This window comes from Notothenia rossii (assembly GCF_949606895.1).
Source record: "Notothenia rossii genome assembly, chromosome: 6".
In the NCBI taxonomy this organism is placed as follows: Eukaryota; Metazoa; Chordata; class Actinopteri; order Perciformes; family Nototheniidae; genus Notothenia; species Notothenia rossii.
The window spans coordinates 81,957,989-81,973,194 of NC_136909.1; the positions used below are offsets into that span (position 1 = coordinate 81,957,989).

Consider the following 15,206-nt stretch of genomic DNA (forward strand, 5'->3'; position numbering starts at 1 on the left):
AAGCGGTGTAACATGTACAATGTTAACCTTTGAGATGTAGTGGTAGTAGGATAACATTGAAATACTCAAAGTGGTTAATACATTAGTTACTTTCCACCTTTGTCATTAAGTGGTAAAACCAGAAGTGAGTAGACACGGACAAGGAATATTTACAACAGACCACTTATGGAAGGATTTCCACATTCTCCTCTCCTGTCTCTTCAAAACCTGAACTGAGAGTTCATTTAAAACTCATCTGACTTTGTTTCCTGTTCCGCCTGAATCCTGTGTAGCTTCGTCACAACAGTACATTGCTGTAATAACTTCACAAAACAATGGTCAGACCCCAGATGAATTATCCTTTGATTGATTATGCACATGTTTAACAAACTGTACAGTACTGTTGGCTTCTTCTCTGTCCATGCTGTCATGTTTTCTCCTCTCACCCTGCCCCACTTCTCCACCTCCCACTCATCTCCCCCTTCCCTCAGCTCGTCCTTTCAGAAACTCGATAAGCGGCATATATGTACGTGCCACGCCGCTCCTTCCTAAATAGCTTCAACGTCCGTCCACTCTGCCCTCTTAAATACTACCTCACCTTTTTCTCTCTCTTCTCGCTCTCTCCCTGTCTATGCTTTTAAGACGTTCGTAAAAGGAGGTCTTATTGACAAAACAATCGCTCGGCGAGGCTTAAACACTGCCTTTAAAGGGGCATTATTAAATTGCAGGCAGGAAGGGGAGGGGCGGCCAACAAGGGAAACCTGATGACCTTGCCATCGATTTTTACATCACCGGAGTGTTAGGAGAACTTAGCAGAGAGATACTGACTGTAGACGGAGAAAAAGGAAAGTAGAGAGAAGGACGTTTTATTTGTTCCGCTTGAAGCTTTTAGCTGCTGCCCTTGCAGAGTCGTTTACAATGTGTGAGTAGGTAAAGGGTCGTATTGTTTAAAGACACTTAGAATGAACTAATCATTCGGAGGCTGTCTTCTGTCTGTGGCTCTCCCAAATGCATTTTGGAAAACACATTTGGAGTAAAATCATGGATTTTCTTCATTAATTGTTTAGTTTTTTCCAGGATAATGAATATGAATCTATCACGCATGTTTGTTTTGTAACTGTATGTCTGTGTGTTTAGTAAAATAAGCCTATTGAGTTTTACCTTTGAATTTGTGTCTGTTTGTCATGTGGTGGCTTATCTGATAGTACGTGTGTGTAGAAACAATACACTCTTATCCTCGTGTGTACATACCTGTCCACACGTACTGTGAGTGACTTGGCATTTCTGTGTGTGTATATACTGTACAGGCATCTGTGTAGGGACTTGTCGAAATATTTCCATATGGGTGTGTACATTGTGTGTGTGTACGTTCTGTATGTTTGATTCTGCTGTGTGAATGTGCACACGTATTACCTCACACACACACTTTTCCCATTCAAATTGAGACTCCCTTGTGCAGCGTATTTCTGCCAATAATTCATGAGTGATCTGCGCCCCCTTGCTGGCCTTTAGCATTTTTATTTAATCTGTTGAGCCCTACCGCGTGCTCACTCATCAATAATACACACCGACATGTGTGTTAACACATCTATGGTGTGTGTGAGTGTGCGCACAAGGAGAGACAGTATGTGGGTGTAGGAGTGTGTGAGCTTAAATGTGAAGGAAAATACACTGCACACACGAAAGTAAAGAGATTATGTGTGTGTGTGTGTGTGTGTGTGTGTGTGTGTGTGTGTGTGTGTGTGTGTGTGTGTGTGTGTGTGTGTGTGTGTGTGTGTGTGTGTGTCAGACAGAGAGAGGAACATGTGACAGGACTGTGCTCTGTGTTTGGTGTGTCAGTCAGACATGTTTTTGATTGTGTTGGGACAACACACAGGAAGGACCCACAGTTCATCCGCGGCCATTCGACATGAATCCATCGCCGATGGCCAGCATATGACCGTGAAACGCGCTGCCTCTAAGTGTTTTATGCTTTCTGAAGTCCTTGATGTCACAGTTATAGACCTGATTTGATGCAAGGGAACGCATGAGAAAATGTGTGTGTGTATCACTTTTAGAATTTAGACATGCACACATTTGTGTCTGTGAGCGAGTGTGTGTTCATCAACAGCAGAATCACAGCGAGGGAAATTGACTTCACTAAATCAGTGGGTCAGGAGGTAACATCACCGGGGGTTGCTATGGAGACACCCAATGACGGGGCTTCCCAACCGACATCACGCCTGTGAAATGGCAGTTCCCCTAATGTAACCTCTCCCTATCTCTCTCTCTCTCTGATTGTCTCACCATCTATCTTTCTTCCTGCCACCTTTTTCCCTCTCTTATTATCTTCATCCCTGCTCCTATTCTTCATCATTCTCTTTTTCTCTCCATGTCTTTGTCTTTATCTCTCTGTCACCCCATCTTTATTGTTTTCCTACTCAATCACCCTTCCACGCTTCACTGTACCGCTCGCCTGCTCGAACAACCGTGCATGGAAATTTGCCTCTGGACAAGCACGCACACTCACTCACACACACACACACACACACTCACACACACACCACTTACACACACACACACACTTGTATACAACAAAATGTGAGGGGGCAGCGGGATCCCAGCATGCAGGGTTTAACAGCTAATACCCCTTAGATTAACCACCCCCGGTTCCCCTCTCTTACACACACACACATCTTCCACAAACCGAGATTAACCTCCCACGATTTAAACAGTGTGTGTTGGTCATGCATAAGTACACACACCTTCAGGGTGCGTTGCTATCCCCCTACCAATAAACACAACAAACAGAATGAGAGTACACAGTCAGCCTAAAGTGACCAAGCTACTGTTCATGTGACTGACTGACTGACTCTCTCACACACACACACATACACACACACACACACTGACGCACACACACACACTGACGCACACACACACTGACGCACAAACAGCTTTATCTCAGCTGTAGGAATTGATCCCCTGTGGATTTCAGAGGGGTCACGTGATTTGATAACCTCTACAGGATTCCCTATGGTCAGGATGCCTTTCTTCTTCCAGTGTGTGTGTGTTTGTGTGTATGTGTGTATGTGCGTGTGTGTGTATGTGTGTATGTGTGTATGTGCGTGTATGTGTGTATGTGTGTATGTGTATGATTTTTGGCCCGGTATAAAATGAATTCTCCATAGACTGATACACCATACCCTAATCTGATGTCTGTCTGTCTCTGAGGTCTCAGATTGAACAATGGCTGGGAATACTGTTAACATCATTAGACTGCTGGTAATGGGGATTCATCATGTCTCATCTCTTTCTCTCCGTCTCTCCTTATCTCTCTCTCCTTTCTCTTCATCTATTTTTCACTCCGTCTGGCTCTTTAACTCTCCCTCTCCTTCTGCTGCACTTTGCCATTCTGCAGTCTCCACTTTCATGCCTGTACCTAGCAACTAACTGATACTTTCAAGGATTATTTTAAGGGCCGTTCAGATCAAACATCCTCTGCCTGGATCCCGCCTCAGTTACCCAGAATGCAGCCCCTTTAATTAGACACGGCTAATAACACTAAGCATGTGCTGATAGCCATCTCTCTGATAAGACTAGCTGCACAAGAACATAGGCCCCCTTTCTACCTTTTACAGTGCTACTACCTAAGGTTAAAACGGCTAGTTAGCAACGTTATTTTATGGCTCCGGCCAGCCATGCTCGTGCCCAATTAACAGGCTGGTTGGCACTTACAGAGCATTCATTTGCAAAAAGCAAGATAGAAATCAGGCTGTGATCTTCCCAGCCAGGCTCCCTGCTAACAAGGACAACTTAAAATGCTAAATGCATAATAAAAAGTACTACATTATAATGTATAAAAAGAATATATGGTCAGTGGACAACCAATGAAATTATTTTTAACAGATTCATGAGCAGCGGATAATGAGCAGCTGCTGCTATAATGTGATGCCAAAAGTAACGTCACATTTGGGTAATTTTTGTGCAATAATTTAAGTTTACAGCAGCAATTTTATCCGTCTTTTGAAATGTCATTTGGAGAACAAATATGACATTGTTAACGGCTAACTACCTCTGAAGTTTTGTGGCTCTGTTTCCCCTTTTTTTGGAGGGGACAGCAGAAGAGGGACAGGATAAAGAAGAGTAAGCAGACGAAGTGCTGCAAGTCAGACGTAGTACACACCAAATTCACTTTAAACTAGCTTCAAGGACAATTCATAAACTAGGTACATATGAATGAGATGTTCACCAACTGATTTAAACTAATGTCATTCACAGTAAAAGCTGCTACAAAAAGCCATACACACCAAAATAAAACCATATAATTAGTCTCCGAGCTACCACTTTTTCAGTAATCATTCTTGAATGAAAAACATCCAATAAAATCATCAACTTGAATATCGGATGATTTTATTCGATGTTTTCAGATGGCAGTTTGACTTAATTAACATGGATGCTCATGTTTGGGCAGAGTTTGGGCTGTTGGTGTGGATCACTGCAGGCCATATCTCTTTAGACGGATTGATCTAGGTGAGGATGATTCTGTAAGTGGTGTGTGTGTTTCTGTGTGTGTGTTTGTGTAGGAGGGAAATAGGGGCGGAGTGCAGGCATTCATTCCGATCATTAAGAACTTGGATAGCCTCGGGGCGCAAAACCCCTTAAAATCGACTGCATGAAAACCTTGAAATGACTTACCAGTTGTTCACTTGTAGGATGGTGAGGCCTGTGTCTTGCGCCAGCTGTTTCTTCTGTTCTTCTGACGGGTAGGGATGCTGCAGGAGACATTCAAAAAAACATCTATGAGAAAAGGCTGACACAAATTGTTTAATGAAGCTCCTTGCTGTTGAAGAAAAGGGTTTGATGTTCCTTTTAGTACATAAATACTTGTTGTAGGGCTCAGGTTATACATACATACACACACACACACACACACAAAATCATACAGCGTAATGAGAGGTAAAAAAATGAGATGTGTGTTCATGTTCATTGATGCGTAGGTGTCAGTATGTGTGTGTCTGTATGGATGTATACGGTAAGTATGTGTGAGTGTGTGCATATTAACGCCCCCCGCCCCCCCCACCCGATCATTAATGGAATATGAAATATTGTAATTAATGGCAGCCAAAAAGGCAAGCCAATTAGAAAGTTAAGTGAAGTGGAGAACCAGCTCTGGTAATTAGGCAGCCTCTTACACAAATATATTCGCGTCGACGGCCCCCCTTTCACCCTGCTGCATATGTAATCAGTGAGCGGGGAATATGTAACGTTAACCCGATGGAGTACAGACAAGAGAATATTAAACCTCTTTTCTTTATTGCTGCTGTTTGCCTTTATCCTTATTGCAGTTGGTACAATAACTCTGTTGAGCTAACCACTTTGGTGTAATCATTTTTGCAGTTTAAATACTGATTGTATGAAACCATAAGTGGAGAAAAGCTCCAGGTTTCATCCTTTTTGAACAGTTATCTCCACCCTAGCTTGTCATTTAATTTAATTTTGCAGATATTAAATGTGAAAATATCTGCCATGCAGTGAGAGGGTGGAGCAATGTTATATATCTGTAATGTTAATTGATTTTCACACAGAGATGATTAAACCTCCATTTTTATATGGTCTTAACTTAACTCTTTTGATATCCAACCACATAAGAGGAGGCCATTTTCCACTGATACAAGATGACTTAACCTCACTCTGAGATTATTCTATGTATCTGACACATGGATGCATAGTAGACAGAGTTCATGTGGGGAAAAACAACCGAGACTAACCTCATATCCGGCGTTCGTTAAAATAGCTAAAGTCGAGCCACCTGTTTAAATATATTGAATGAATAAATTGGATAAATGTGAACTTGGGAAGTGTGTTGATTTACATTAGAGTGGGGGGGTATCACAGTTGCACGGAGCCTTGTTCGTGGAGGACAATGTGCTGTTCATGACTGAGACAAGACGTGGACTGTGCTGAACACCATGGCCGGCCATAAAAGAGGAGAGGAGGGAGGAGGAGGAGGGGAGAGAATAGATGGTTGAATGGATAGCTTTAACTGGAAATATGTATATAAAAAAATGCAATGTATACATTTATGAAAGAAAAAATAAATAACAAAATAACCAAAGTGGATTAAAAAAGCTCCTTAGGGTTTTGCCAAGAAGGGTTTATATTGCATTTTACTGAGTGATTTTTGTGCAATTATAACAACAATGTGTAATCTACTGTAGTTTCCCCATGTTTTCTATATCAATCCGAACAACAAAAGGCAACACATATATTTAAGGTAAAATGTCCTTCCTTGATAACAGACACCACTTAAGGATGCTAACATCGTAGCAATAGCACACACATTATCGAGTACAGATCTTAAAAATCAACAATGTCTGTATGAGTGGTTTGTCTAATCAGAGCAAAACATTTTGTTCTGTAATTTAAAAGTATTTATTAGATTCATGATAGCAGACCACCCCTGACAGGACCCTTATCTAGTTTCTTTCTTATGGTGTCCAACAACAGATGTGGATACTGTACAATAAATATAGTGTCTCTCACAAGAAAACACACTTAATAGTCAATCAGACGTGCAAAACCAGTGCGGCGCCAGCCTTTTCATTTTTTCCTTAAAGTTTTTTCAGCGCATAATGAACAGGATTGTGTTTAATGCTGGGACGACCCAGCCGAGAGAGAGCAGAGGGAGATTTTTCCCACCCTCCCCTTGTCCATGTGATTGGTTGTGGGGAATGGGAACACAAGGAGGCTAATTTCATGCGCTAAGTTATAATTGCATTGTCGCCTCTGGCCAAATTTGTGTCCACTTCTCGTCTACAACCAGTTGAGTGTGTCTTTATGTCTATGTGTGTGTGTGTGTGTGTGTGTGTGTGTGTGTGTGTGTGTGTGTGTGTGCGTGTGTGTGTGCATGTGTGTGTGTGTGTGTGTGTGTGTGTGTGTGTGTGTGTGTGTGTGTGTGTGTGTGTGTGTGTGTGTGTGTGTGTCTTTATGTCTATGTGTGTGTGTGTGTGTGTGTGTGTGTGTGTGTGTCTTTATGTCTATGTGTGTGTGTGTGTGTGTGTGTGTGTGTGTGTGTGTGTGTGTGTGTGTATGTGTGTGTGTGTATGTGTGTGTGTGTGTGTGTGTGTGTGTGTGTGTGTGTGTGTGTGTGTGTGTATGTGTGTGTGTGTGTGTGTGTGTGTGTGTGTGTGTGTGTGTGTGTGTGTGTGTGTGTGTGTGTGTGTGTGTGTGTGTGTGTGTGTGTGTGTGTGTGTGTGTGTGTGTGCGTACGTGCATGTGAACAGTCCTTTCATTCATGCTCTGTGTGTGGATGTGTGTGTGCGCACAAGTATCTTTCAAACTGTAGAATGATCAGCTAATATAAATATTAAAATATCTGTTAAGGTGTGGCACCACTCGCCTTCCACGTGAAGTGATAAAGCCCTATTCTTCAGGGCTTGTGTCATCTGATGTTTTTGACTCTTTGAGCACTTATAGACACCACACACACTCCTACTGCGGACCTATCGAAGCTAATCATGTGAATAAAGTGTCTTTAAAATCTTTCTTAAACGGATTGAACAAGAAGAGATCAATGTGTCCATTCTACGTGACGCAGACGAGTGGAAGCAGGAGTGTCTTCCTCGTGATATCGGGGGTCTGCGGCCATGCCAGGGGACACAGTTAGAGCACAAATACACCCTGTTTCAACGCTTCCTCCCTCTAGCGTCCCATCACACACACTCAGACCGACAGATATTCGCAACTAGTCACACACAGTCAGACACGCACGCAATCTCAGACATCAGCGCTTGGAGAATGATGTGTTTGCGTGCTCTGTTCGACAGTTGTGGACTATAACCAAGTTCTTTATTAAAGTACGGAAATAAGTAAGCTTATGATGTTGTTGTATGATTCATAGTTGCAGGAAATCTAACCGACAGCTTATATAATTCATCAAATTTGTTCCGAGTGCATCAGCTGCATTAAGAAATGCTTGCTAAACATGAATGCAAGTATATACTTTACTTAGAATACCACTTTTCCTTGAATTGAGGACTTTTACTTGTAATGATTGTTTTTAAATCGTGGTACTGCTATTTTTATCTGAGCAAGGATCTTAAAACCTATTCCAGCCAGCACTGCTCTCTGCCCCTAATAGAAACGTATACATGTGTTTTTTACGAACAAAATAACACACACTTAATGGAAGAGTTACCAGGAAGACATGGTCTGAAAGCCAGTTCATCAAATCTGTTTTTGTCCTCCTCTTTTTTTTTCTAAACCACCAAATTAGCTCCTATCTGTCAAAACACTGTGATTTAGTTTCTCGCTCTGCAACAAATCGGCCAGTTTTAATATTGTCTGTGAGTGATTCTGGTGCCTTAACGGCCCTTGGCAGTGATTCAGCGGGTTGGGAGAGAGAGAGAGAGAGAGAGAGAGAGAGAGAGAGAGAGAGAGAGAGAGGAAGACCTTAAGCGAGTAAAGCAATAACATGTTCTTTAAAAGAGCAGATGGAAAGTTTCTGCGCATCCTTCCCTCCCTTCCTTCTTCCTCCGCCTATCTTAATGATATGTCTTCTCCAAATATACAACTCCTTTCATGAGAGTTTCCACCCCTGCTCGCCGCTCTCTGCTGGGCTCCGGGTGCCAGGAGGGGTGTGTGTTTTCCCTTCTCTCAGTGTGTCTTATCAAACCTTCTTGTGTGTGTGTGCATGTCTGTTTTGGTGTGTGTCCATTTGAGTCCAAGACCTGGTTTTTGCTCTTCATTAGACTGTGTGTTAATGTTTGTGTGTGTTTGTTCTCATTTGAGCCGCTGAGCTTGCATGGCCTAAGTTCAGCTGTGCCTGGTCATACATCAGTGTGTGTGTGTGTGTGTGTGTGTGTGTGTGTGTGTGTGTGTGTGTGTGTGTGTGTGTGTGTGTGTGTGTGTGTGTGTGTGTGTGTGTGTGTGTGTGTGTGTGTGTGTATTTGTGTGGGGGTGAGTAACAGAGCATCAGTAACATCCCCTCCCTGTCTGACCGTCTTCCTCTCTGACCCCCTCAGAAAAAGAACAAGGGAGGGATAGATAGATGGAGAGGAGGAAAGAGAGGAAAGAGAAAGAAGGAGGCAGGGGAGGAGGCATGGAAATGGATATCTGGAGCCCCAGGGGTTTAAAAAAAGAGATAAATATCCTCCGAGACCCCTCTTTACTCCCACCGTCCTGCTAACAGGAGAAACTATTCTGGACAGGGCGTATAAGTCAACCATTACAGTTAACAGTGTTGCAAAAATAGAACAAAGTTAATTTATTTGATGAATGACTTGTGATAAAGCTTCTTATAATAAGGTTACATTATACATACTTGAGGTAATATTTGAATTGAATCTTATCTGTTGTCCACTTCTATGAGGGATTTTTTTTGTTACCCAAGAAATATTTAAATATATTAATCTTAAAATTATAAAAATTTAAATTATACCGGGCATCTAAATATTACATGTCCTTGGTAATGTGTGTGATTCCATCTTTATAAACCTATTCCCTTCTTTAGCCATTAATGTTATGGTGTTATCGCTGCATATATTTCTATTTAAAGCCGCGCTTTCCGAGCCTCCGTGCATCCCATTAAAAAGGCTTGACACGCCACATTAGCGCTTTAAAACTGCAACCATGAAACAGGGTGGAGGGGAGAATAAGAGAGGGAAATCATATGTTGTCATAATCATGTGACGTGCCTCAAAAAAGAGGCCATGACACTGCACAATCTGTGGATAGCAGACGCGGGTCAATGGTATTTCAAGTGAGCTTATTTTACCACCAGATGGTTTGGCTTAACCATGAGGACACAAATGCCCAAAAATGCAATGAAGCACAGTAAACAACTGGTTAACACATTTACTATAATTTACTTTTATGTAATCAGCACAATACTTTGTTAGCAAAAGAAGCGCAACCCGTCCTGACACATACACTCAAACAACCCAAAACACCAACAACTAGCATTGTTATTTTGTCATTTAGGGTTTTTCTTAGCCAGGCCTGTTCCCTTAACTGTTCCCAGGTCAAATCTCTGTGGAAACGGAGCTGCCCATCAGGAATGCCTGATGGCTAATCCGGGGGCCTTTTTGGCTAAAAGGGCATCATACCAAAAAGTCGTATACACACACACACACACACACACACACACACACACACACACACACACACACACACACACACACACACACACACACACACACACACACACACACACACACACACACACACACACACACACACACACACACACACACACACACACACACACACACACACACACACACACACACACACACACACACACACACACACACACACACACACACACACACACACACACACACACACACACACACGATTTACTGGAAGTGTAGCCTTGCTGCTGCCAGACATGAGATTACCTTAAATATTTGGGAAGCAAGCACATTGTTATGCTAACAACAAATGCCCAGAACCCTGAGCACAAGCAGACTTTAAAACAAAACGTTCCAAACTGTAAGCCTGTTGTATCTCATACAAAAAGCGTCCAATTTCCAAAACGTCTTGCTCATTGAGTGGAAGTTTCATCCTCTGTCTGCGTGCTCACGCTGCGCTGTGAGAGCTACGCCATTTCAAATTCCTTTCTGTGTAGGTGGCATCGACTGACATCCCTTTGACTTCATTAGGGAGCAGGGACCCAGCAACAAAGCAGGCTGGGGGAGAAAGGGGGGATTAAAGTAAAAAAAGAAAAGGGAGTGAGAGGGAACAAAACAACAACAGAAAAAAACAAAGCACCCCTAACCTAATTTCCTCTGATTCGAGCTGCTCCAATGCAAAACAACAAAACAGAGCAAAAACAGATCTTTTGAGCGACTCAAAATGAACCAACTATCAGATGAGAGTTTTGTCTGCAAAGTCTGCGCAAGTGCTGTAAAGCGAGAAAAAAAGCGGAAACTGCCTATTTTATGGCTTTGGACTAACTTAAAGCTCAGGCATGAATAATGTATCACCGCTTTTTTGGAAAGGAATCCCGATATATGCACCAGATAGGGCAAAGTAACCCCCTTTCAAACTGTTTTTGTCATCAAATCTCTCCATCTCTTCTAAAGATAAAATATGGAGGGGGAAAAAACAGATGTTCTTGGGCTTTTCATTCATTAATGAGCATTTTTCCTCTCAAAAAACAGCTTTTGTTGATTTAGGGAAATCTCACAGCGCTCTTGCCTATGGGAATGAGATACATCGAGTTAGCTGGTGAGGCAAAGGGTGAAAAGTATGTCATTAAAGCTCCAGTACAAAGTGGATTAGACAATGTACAGCATTACCAGCTTCTTCCCTGATAATTGATGATTAGCATCATTCATCGCTTTTCTAAAACTCTAAGGGCACACAAGATAACGCTCGGCGGCAGCCACCGCTGGATCGGTTCCTGCTGTAGCTGCAGGGTGTGAACAATGATCCGTGTGCTTTACAGTTGGGTGGGTCTCCAGCCTTTATGTATACTGAAGCTTATAGCATGCATGCACATGACGGAGTCTCAAGTCTTGACAAAGTGCTGTATTGTTTTCTTTAAAGGGCCCATGTCATGTTTTTCCGGTTATTACCCGTCCCTCTGTGTGTTATGAAGGTTTTTATGTAAACGGTCTGCAGAGTCAAAAACCCTCAAAGTACACCCTGTAGCGAGTAAAACTCTAACACAGTCTATGCTGCCCCAAAACGCCTCGTTGGAGATTTCTCATTTTCCATTGTTTACTTCCTGGGTACTGTGACGTGTGAATACCCAGAGGCCACACCCTCTGCCAGCAGTTCACGAAACAAAGCTTCACAAACCTTTCAGCGATGCATGCCGGATATGTACAGCGTAGGGCACTGAAGAACGATGATGTTCCTACTTTGTTTGGACCAGCGGGAGATTCGGGTACACAACATGTAAGTATTCATTCTTGTTTGTGTATTTATGATGTTTAAAACAAACAAGGTATCTACCACAACTTTTTAAATGGGTAAACGTTTTTAGGGCTGCTAAGTTGGGATGGTGGAGAAATGCTCTCCGCAGACCCATTCTCACAGCGTTATAAACCTTTTTCTTACTCAATATCAAGCCACACTTATTGTTTTTACTTCAGCTGTGAGTGTTTGTGTGTGCTCAGGATGAGTTTGGCTTGTTCTCCTGTATCGCCGACCCGGAAGCCTGTCCGCTCCTCGCAGCAGATCACAGCAACGAGCCTCGCAACTTCCCGACCAATCAGAGCACACTGGGTTCACCGGGAGGGCAGGAGCTCCAACAAGCCGTTTAGGACAGAGAGTGAATACACATACTTTACAGAGATGCTGTATGAGAAACCGATGTGAGTTTGGAAAATTGCACAGTATAAATCTATTTTAGTCTACCTCAACAAGGGAATTATGATCAGTAGAAATGGCCATGACATGGGACCTTTAACATAGAAGGGTGAGGTCTGGTGATACTGTAGGAAACTATCTAATTCTGCTGTATGTGTCTACTGTGGTTGTTTCTCTAAGAGCGAGGGCGTGCTTCATTAGTCCTCCCCATTCCAGCTCAGGGGACGCTAAATTTATTAAGGGGGCCGGATGTTGCACAACACCTGCTGCTGCGCTTCCCTCAGTGCAATAAAGGGAAGGGGGTGCAACATGCTAGCTAGCGCTAGTGGTAAGCGCTGCTCGTTGGACTGAGGCTGATGAGCTGGGGCTAATTCAGGGGGTGATTATGTAGTTTGCTGGACCACTAAACCTCTTTAAGCCCGTAATTACTGCCTATTTGAGCGAAGGGAGGCACTCCAAAGCAATCGGTACTTGCACCAAGCGGCGCAGTGAACGGCAGCCACAGCTGGAGGTGGGCTGCCTCAGGGCTGCCTGAGATGGAGGGGGTGTGTAAATGAGGAGAAGGGGGGATCCACAAAGCCTCATCCCAGTCAGGTACCAAAGAAAGCTTAGAGAAAACAGCAGGGTAACTCCTCGAAACAACAGCATGCTAGCTCCAAGCTACAGTGCTTGGAGCTAGCATTGTAGCAGTGATCTTTTAGCCTGAAAACAAACTTCCTCTTGTAACACAAAGCTACAATACACAGAGCTCGTTAAACAGGGCAGAGAAACAAAGTGCTATTACGGGAGAGTTCACAGCAGCAAAACAAAAACTATTATACGAGTAGACTTCCTAACCGCATGAACTCTCCTGAATAAATTGAGCTCAGAAGTAAGCGAGGAGGGGGGTTGGATATGTCATTGTGAGGAGAAACTAAAAGGGCTTTTAGACTCAGAGCCGCTGGGAATCAGACTGTCAGATTGCACCTCGACCAATCCATTTCATTTCACCTGACTTTCAAGGAAATTTGACTTTACGTAACGCCACTGTAATCTGATCTCTCCAAGGAAGCAATTTGGGGACCACATAACATTCTAATAACCCTGACGATATTATTATGTTATTATCATAATTACCCTTTTGCCCTCAACGTTTTAATTAGAAACTCACCGTTGGCCCCGAGGGGGGTGAAACGAACCTGGGTTGGGGGAATGTTGAAACTAGGTAAGGGTACTTCACAATTGCTCCCTTATGCTATTTAGAGCGGCAAGAATAAGAGGGAAGGAGGACACAGCCAATGCGATTGAACGATGAAGCTTCCTCTCTCTACCTCTGTCTTTCAAAGTACAGCTACACCCCTCCCTCCTTCCCCTCATTCCTGTATCTCCCTATCTTTCTCACCCGTCTCGCCCCCTCTGTTCTATATTTAGTATTTTGCTTAACTGTCTCATGCTGCCTCCTTTTCTCCCCTCTCTTCTCCCACCTCCACTTAACTCCCCTCTTCACCGTTCGCTCTTGTTTTTTCCTTCCTTTTTAATATCCTCGCCAGTGTTTCCCTTCATCTCCCCCCTTCTGCTTTCTCTCTCCCTCCTCGACTTCAACAGTGGAGGGCTTTCTCCATCAGTGCACCACTTTTACAAATCAATGACTTAATCTGTCGTAACAAACAAGTGAGCAGCACCCTCAGCCCTGTTCACTTCCCCCCGCAATCGCTAACACTACAACAGCACGCTTCACAGAGAGTCAAAGGAGAGAAAGGAACAAAGCTGACAAAGTATGAGGTAAAGTAGAGAGTGTGCTGAAAGACAAAAGGTATTAGGAAAAATGATGAAAGAAGGAATACAAAAATGCTTGAAATAAGGGAAACGGAGTCATACTAAAATCGGAAAAGTTAGGAAAAAAAGAGTGCGTTGGTGTGGATTTTCCCTCCACATATCCTCCCTGAGCCCTCAGCTTTGTCAGACTCCTCTACCATGAGTTATTGCCTTCACCACCTGGTTCACTAGCTATGATTTCACTCACTCCAGCGGACACACATTCTTACAAAAACACACAGTAAAGACAAACAATTTCAACATAGATACGTGTGCTTGTGTCAAAGACATCGCCTTGCACAACAACACACATCTGACCGTCAAACTGAACAGGGGGCACTTTGGGTCAGCTAGTGTAACAACACCACCTTCCTTTGGGTATACCCTTAATGCCACCTGACTGTAATGCAATATTAGCCTAACAGTGTTTTATAAAGAAATCTTCAATGATAACATTATAAGACAAGTCGTTATAAAAGGATGAGTTATGAATATATCACAAGGTATTTCATCTATGAATCATAGCCCTCTCCCAATGCCTTTGAAATAGCGCACCTATATTGCTATGATATCATGGTTCGAGGCCATTAAAATGTAAGGCAGCTGTACAGTATATGAAAATTGAGTGAGGGGAAGCCATGGCAAAAAGGGGAGAGGCAGATGGCATGCATAAAAGATAGGAAACCCTTATGGTTTTTCAGAAATAAGTGTTTTGTCTGAGGGGGAGTAAGAGTGTGAGGGAAAGAGAGAGGGTTCACGCATGGGGGAGAATACAAGTGGGAGGAACTGAATTGATAAATTAGTTCAGCCAAGGCGCAAACTGATTACCACGACGGCAAAGCCACAGGATCCATCGAGCACACGCATGGAATGAGACACAAAGACACGCACACACTCATACACAGCACTTACAAAAGAGACATGAAGCTGACACATACAAATAATAGCACAACTACATATGCAAACACACACACACACACACACACACACACACACACACACACACACACACACACACACACACACACACACACACACACACACACACACACACACACACACACACACACACACACACACACACACACACACACACACACACACACACACACACACACAAACTCCAAATG

At 43.1% G+C, this 15,206-nt stretch overlaps 1 protein-coding gene across 3 annotated transcripts in view; it reads right to left on the reverse strand.

Annotated features, from left to right (window-relative positions):
* meis1b (Meis homeobox 1 b) overlaps window positions 1-15,206 on the reverse strand; it is an 80,424-nt gene that overhangs the window by 18,903 nt on the left and 46,315 nt on the right. For all 3 annotated transcript variants that reach the window (XM_079686344.1, XM_079686342.1, XM_079686343.1), the window contains exon 9: window positions 4,657-4,733. In XM_079686344.1, the coding sequence (XP_079542470.1) occupies window positions 4,657-4,733 (77 nt within the window). The remainder of the gene's footprint in view (window positions 1-4,656; window positions 4,734-15,206) is intronic.